Here is a 7,272-nt window from a genome sequence, read left to right on the forward strand (position 1 = left end):
GAAGGGTCCCGACCCGAAACGTCAGCTTTCCTGCTCCTCTGATGCCGCGTGCCTGCGGTGTTCCTCCAGCTCTACACTGTGTTATCTCAGACTCCAGCATCAGCAGTTCTTACTGTCTCTGGGAATTAGAGTTGGGCACAGTGCTACAGGCACTCTTTCTGCTTGACCATGGGGCAATTTTTATTTTGCAGCACCAGAGCCAGTACAGGGCTGGAATTTTAAATCATGGCTCGTGGGCTCTAAGTCACTTCCCCGTTCTCTCACTGTCAATCACTTTACCTGCTGGCTTCTCAAAGGTGATCACAGCGTAGTTGCCCTGTCGTCTGATGGAGGTGATTGTCCCTCCTCCGGACCTCCGTTTACTCTCAAAGTAAAGGCTCACAAAATCCATGGGCAGGTCATCTGTGATGCCATGCACCTCCAGCACCACACCATCTGTGGGCTGCTCCATCTTGGTCTTCTGCGGAAGAGACAACAACAAGGAAAGAAAGCTTGGTTACAAAGGGAAAAAACAAACCTGGCCTTCACCTGCCCACATCTGAATCCCTAGCAGGAAAGAGAAATGTCAATTCAAAGCACAGAGCGTTAACAGAGTAAAGGTCACCATTAAATCCAGTTCCCAGAAGGCTTGTCGGATCACAGAGGATTGATACAGACTTATACACATGTGATTAAAGAGAACAAGCAGGCCGAGAGCTTACTCCACCTTTCAATCAGATCAGGGCTGATGCAATTACTCCACGTTTGCAGCTACCCCCCAATAACTTTGCGAATGCTTTTTGAGAATCATGAACGCAGCACATGAGGAGGCCATTTGGTCCCTTGGATCCACACTGGCTCCTTATTACAGCAATGCAGAATGAATCCCATTGTCCTGCACGCATCCAACAGACTGCTATCACCCACTTCAAATATTTATCCTCTTCCTTAAACAGTGGAGGAGACCCTGCCTCAAACACTTGCTGTTCCACCAGGCCTCTCCCTCCACTCCAAAGTGACAATTTCAATTCGCTGACCCCCTTCCCTATTGGCTCGCTAGCCGACAGAAATCTTGGATTCTGCAGAAACTGGAAATTGGAAACAAAAGCAAGGACTGCTAGAACTGCTCAGCAGATCAGCCAGTCTCCATGGAGAAAGAAACTGACATGAACTGCAATTCTCCTGCTTGCAGTTCAAAAATAATTTACTTGATGAAATAGAGAGCGTCGATGATGGCTGGGACATAAAAGTGAGAAAGTATTGCGACAACTGTACAGGACAAAGGTGAGGCCACACCTTTCGGACTCAGCACTGTTTTGTTCTCCTTACTGAAGGGAGGATACTCTGGTCCGGGAAGCTGTTTAGAGAAAGCTCATAGAGCTGATTCCTGGGAATAAAGGAATTGTCTTATCTGCAAAGAATGGTCAGTATGGGCCTCTAGCCGTTAGAGTTTAGAAGAATAAGAAATGATTCTGTTAAAACATTACATTCCAAGGGTATTGTTTCTCCCTGTGGGACAGTCTAGTGGAATGAGAGGTCGCACATTTAAAGCAGACATGAGGAGGAGTTTCTTCTCTCAGCGGGTAGTGAATCCGTGGTATTCTTTAGCGCAAAGGGATATCAAGGCTGGGTCATTAATTACATTTGAGGCTGACAGACAGATTTTTCATCAGTAAGAGAATCAAGGGGTATGGGGTAAAGGCTGGAAAGTGGTGTTGAGGATTATCAGATCAGTCTTGAATTCACTGAATGGCAATAATAGACACAATGGGCTGAATGGCCTATTTCTGGGCCGTTACCAATATGTGATGTCTTATGATGGATAGACAATGTTCTGCCCCATGGGAGAACCTGAAACTGGAGACGGTTTAGAAATAAGGGGGTGTGGGGTCACACATTTGAGCTGAAGATAAGGAGGAATTTCTTCTCTCAAAGGATCTGTGGAATTCTCTACCACAGCCAGCAGTGCAGGCAATGCTTTCAAATTTATTCAAGGCCAAATCAGATGGATTTTGGATTGACAAGAGTTTTCAAGGGGAGACAATTAAATCAGTCGTGATCTTAGCGAATGCTGGAGTCAGCTCGATGGACTACTGCCCTTACTGTTTATCATCTTACGTTCCCTCTAAATGGCACACGTACATGTTGTACCTCATTCTCATAGGCCCCTCTCGGTGTAACACACAGGCAATGCAGAAGACAGTGATCATAGTAAAAGAGAGTTTGTTCATTCAATATCTCTTTCAAGGAGCCAGCATAGCCCTGATTGGCCAAATCGATTCCCTCCACACTGTATCATTCTCACTGCAATGTGACAAATCTCAATTCTAACCTGCAAATTCAAGAGCTGGATAGAAACCAGTCAATACTCTACATCACATAGTCTGTAATGGCCCATCAAAGGAGTCCCTGCCTGTAAGATAAAACAAAGAGTTGAAGGCAGTTATATTTGGCTGATGACAAGCAAAGAGTCAGCAATTTTACTAATAGTTAAATGATACTTACAGTCTGCCTATGTTGGTTGGAAAGACTGTTGTTCCAACAGATTTTTAAGATTTAGATTTCAGATTTTATTGTCATGCGTACTCAAGTACAGGAGTACAGTGAAAAGTGTATAACGGTGCACCAAGGTATATAATAAAAAGCTTAGGTACAAAGTAGTAATAGGAACGAGAGTTAAAAAGTTAAGCATTACTTCATAGAATTGTAGAAAAATAAAGAATAGATAATAGTTAAAGTTTTTTGTGGTTTAAACTATGAAAATAAAGGAATAAATTAAAAGTTCAACTGTTATTGATGAGTCCTCCACCTTTTACTTCTCTATTTTCTAATTTATTCCTACAATCTGTAATGCTGGAATTTTTATTTCTTCATTTTTCTAATTTCTTTTTCTTAATAACTTGTGCTGAAGAATCTGTATCTATGTACCTTTGTACCTAAGATGGTGTGGTAAGTGGTGACTTGTAAACTTGTCACTGTCCTCATCTGAGTACATGCTACAATAAAGCTAATTCAATTCAATTCTTGCTACTCAGTCTTCCACAGGACTGTAATTGGGAGCTAAATTGTACAGTATTTGACTGATGCAACCTTTTTTTAAAAAATTCCTTCATGGGTTTAGTGTCGCTAGCTGGTTCAGCATTTATTGCCCTAGAGGCAGTTACGAGTCACCCACATTACTGTGGGTCTGAAGTCACATGTAAGCCAAACCAGACCGGGTAAAGATGGCAGATTTCCTTCCCTAAAAGGTGAACTGGACAATTTTTTTTTAAAAAAACAAGCGACAACAAATACATTGCATTAATTGCGATTGTAGTTGTTTAAACTGAATTTAAATTTAAATTTTATCATTTGCTCCGGTAGGATTTGAACCCATACCCCCAAAAGTATAGGCTTTGTGGATTATAACTCCAGTGACATCACCACCACACCACTAACACCCTCCCTCCCTTCAAATTGTTTTGAAATTTTAGCTTGGCGTAGATTAATAAACAACAACCTGTTTTCATTCGATGCAGGAAAATGTCCCACGGCACTTCACAGGAACACAATGGAACATTGACCCAGTGTGTTAAAAAAAAGGGTCAAAAAGACTAAGTAAAATCTGGTATAACAATTCAATTTTCAAAGAGTCATCTTCATTTCCAAATCTCTCTATTTTTTGTCCTCTGCCTGTCTCTGTAGCCTTTTTATCAATTGCTCACATCACCCCTTCAGCAGCAGTGTGAAAACCTTAAACAGTGGACCGTCTAAACATCGTCATTGTGTTTAGGATTCAGAGCAGTTGACTCTGGTCTCTTTTAAGCCACATCAAGGCTGTGCCCTGACTGTGGAGTTTGAAAGAGACAAACAGCAGGCCGTTTCATATGAAAAGACAAAGGACAAAAATATTTGGAGAGAATGAGGTAAGATCTGAACTCAAACTGCGATGTCAGAGATCTTGGAATAAGGGATTCACTTCAAGAAAAATTCAGGGCAGGAGTTATACACTTAATGATAAGGTCCTGGGGAGTGTTGCCGAACAAAGAAACCTTAGGTTGCAGGTTCATAGTGCCTTGAAAGCGGAGTTACAGGTAGATAGAATAGTGAAGGTGGCATTTGGTATGCTTGCCTTTATTGGTCAGTGCGTTGAGTATAGGTGTTGGGAGGCTGTGCAGGACATTGGTCAGGTCACTATTGGAATACTGCATTCAATTGCGGTCTCCCTGCCATAGCAAAGATGTTGTTAAACATGAAAGGGTCCAGGAAAGATTTACAAGGATGTTGCCAGGGTTGGAGGGTTTGAGCTATAGGGAGAGGTTGAATAGGCTGGAGCTATTTTCCCTGGTGCATCAGACGCTGAGGGGTGACCTTATAGAAGTTTATAACATCATGAGGGGCATGGATAGGGGTAAATAGACAAGGCTTTTTTCCCCAAGGTAAGGGAGTCCAAAACTAGAGGGCATAGGTTTAAAGGTGAGAGGGGAAAGATTTAAAAGGAACCTAAGGGACAACCTTTTCACACAGAGAGAGGTGCACGAATGGAATGAGCTGCCAGAGGAAGTGGTGGAGGCTGGTACAATTACAACATTTAAAAGGCATCTGGACGGGTATATGAATAGGAAGGATTTAGAGGAATGTGGGCCAAATGCTGGCAAAGGGGACTAGATTTATTTAGGATATCTGGTTGGGAAGGACGAGTTGGACCGAATGGTCTGTTTCCGTGCTGTACAGCTCTCTGACTCTACAACTCCCGAAAGGGGAATTCCCAATTTTCCCAATGAAACTGAAACATTTAGTAAATATGAATGAGTGCTGGTTCACATTAAGCAGATGAAGTTCCGTCAAGCTGAGTAAACAAGGTACAATGTTGGGTCACAGTGATATGGAGCTGGGAGAGGACGAGAGCTGCAGACCCCTACCTTAGGCACCCACTCTATCTTCGATTGACAGGGAGGGATGGCAAGGCCACAGAGAGGGCTACTCTTTGTACAAATCAGGGACAGGATTTTTAGCCGAGTGTATCGAACAAACTCGATTATACCAGTTCGAAGAATGCCCATTGGCAACTTCTCACAGGTAACCAAAGATGGGCAATAAATGTCACACGTACTGAGAACAAATTAAACCAAACAGACAGATTTCCTATTCTGTCAGCAAAATTCCCATTTACTGGCTATTATCTATGGTCAAAATTACAAGCTACAAAACCGGATTGACCATTCTAAAGACAGCCAATGTTCTTCAAGTGGAATAAATGATCAATACAAGCCATCATCAGAAAATAGTAACAAATAAATAACGTTTCGTCCCTGCTTGGGTGTGGAATCAGAGTTTTACAGCATTTTGCCTATGCCAGTCATCAAGCACCTATCAACCCCTTGTCTCGTTTTTCATCACTTGCCTGTAACCTTCAGTGCATTGGTGCTTCAAGTGTTCATCTAAGTACTTCTGAACTGTTATAATGTCCTGCCTATGCCATCCTTTCAGGCAGAGTTCCAGATACCCATCACCCACTGGGTGAAATGATTCTTCCTTATATCCTCTCTAAACTTCCTGGTTCTTACGTTCAATCTATATTCCCTGGTTACTGATCCCTCTGCTAAGGTGACAAACAGTTTCTTGCTATCCATACCCCTCATAATTTTGTACACATTACTGAGACTAGCTTTACATTCCCGATTGTTATTAAATGAATTTAAAATTTAACCAGCTCCTACACTGTGACTCAAACTTTTGCATTCACCTAGCCACCAGATAACCATACCATTATGGGTATGTCACTGGCCCACCCAGTGGCAGCAAAATATTTTGAGGAGGCGGAATGTTCCAGGGTTATGGCCAGCGGGGTGTCAATTCACCGCTTATTCTGCGATGCAGCAAAAACATCAACTTGTTGTTTACAAAAAGAAATGTAGCACAGAATTGAAACCTGGCACTGGGTGTAAGCACAAGGTTACTGACAAAACTTACAAGATAGTGCTGTTACCGAGAAACTCCTGCCGCAGAGAAAAACAATTTGCAGCTGACAATGTGCACTTGTTTGACTCGCAAATGACCTTTGAACAGAGTGGAATCATCAAACAGCAAATGGCTGCTCACAGTAAGCTTCCCAAATGAGTAGGCCCAAAGCCTCAGTTTAGTCACCAATGTACACTACAGAACAATACAATCTCTAATGAGATTATTGGTCAGGTATTTGAAAAGACATTAATGTTAAAGGTCTTGTAGGAGAGAGAGGCACACAGATAGATAATAGATAGAGAGAAATTATACCTAGTCTCAGAAACACTATAAAGCACAAAATATTTAATTAAATCTAGATTCAAACAATAATTATGAAATAATAGTTGAACAATTAAATTTAGATGGAATTATTTTTAGAATAAATAATATTGTGGAAAAATAGCTGGGAGCATTTGTAAGTAAAAACATAATTAAAACACTTGTCCCTGCGTATATTTTCATGCACCAAAGGACTGAATAGGCAGTGGATAAATAACAAGTTAAAATGACTGGGCTTGTTCCATATCCCCTGATGTTGATCACACGCAAACATCAGCTCTGGCAGAGTGTAAAAGTTAAACTCCCATCCCGGCCCTTGAAATGGGTTTCAATCCTCTCCACAAATTGCACTCCTATAATCTCTCAGCCACAGCGAAAAAAGATCACAAGAAACTTCACGGGTGTACACTCAAAGCTTAGTTGACACCTTTAGGTGGGACTTTATCCTAGGAGGGCCAGAGTCGAGTCCCAACTGCTCCAGAAGTGTGTCTGCGAACAAATTAATTTGAAATTTCCTTAGCTACACTGTGCAGAGGATAATTGGGGCAGGGGATTTTAAAGAGACAGGGGACAGGGTGGGGGTTTTAGGAGCCTAGCCTGTTCCTTAATTCCACATCTTGAAGAAGAGGAGAGAGGATCAGGGAGGGGTATCTCAGACATTCCTAGGGCCTAGCCTCCTAAAGCCAGGGTCGGAGGAGCGCAGAGATTTCAGGGAAGGAAGTTACAGGACTTTTCCCCCTCACTATGACAACCCCCCACCCAGGGGAGGCAGCTATCTGCCTGGTGACCCCTTCCACCTCAATGCCCCTCCTGGGGGGTTTCTGTGGGACTGACACTAACCAGACACCAACAGCAGAATGGGCTGGTTCCTCTCTCTCAGGGAAACACATCGGAGCCTTCTCTCGGTGTAGAAGTGCAATCCATGGACCTGGGAGTCAACAAGGCTGCTCACTGGAATCTCGGTCACACCGTCCTGAATCTTCCCCCAAAACGATCCCGTGGAGATCCCTGGTAAAAGGTTGGGGGGGG

General features: G+C 42.7%; 1 protein-coding gene across 4 annotated transcripts in view; it reads right to left on the bottom strand.

Moving 5' to 3' along the window:
- The window catches only part of LOC109919974 (protein mono-ADP-ribosyltransferase PARP10-like), a 22,751-nt gene extending 15,479 nt beyond the window's left edge, over positions 1–7,272 (bottom strand). Inside the window, exons 1-3 of one of the 4 annotated variants that reach the window (XM_048616587.1) lie at positions 7,196–7,272; positions 2,312–2,392; positions 280–460 (exon numbers count right to left, since the gene is read on the bottom strand). In XM_048616587.1, coding sequence (XP_048472544.1) covers positions 280–451 — 172 coding nt within the window. In that variant the 5' untranslated portion in view covers positions 452–460; positions 2,312–2,392; positions 7,196–7,272. Of the gene's footprint in view, positions 1–279; positions 461–2,311; positions 2,393–2,484; positions 2,601–7,083 lie in introns of those variants that run through there. The other 3 variants (XM_048616573.1, XM_048616580.1, XM_048616597.1) reach the window with 3 other exon arrangements.

This window comes from Rhincodon typus, chromosome 2, assembly GCF_021869965.1.
Source record: "Rhincodon typus isolate 14 chromosome 2, sRhiTyp1.1, whole genome shotgun sequence".
Taxonomy (NCBI): Eukaryota; Metazoa; Chordata; class Chondrichthyes; order Orectolobiformes; family Rhincodontidae; genus Rhincodon; species Rhincodon typus.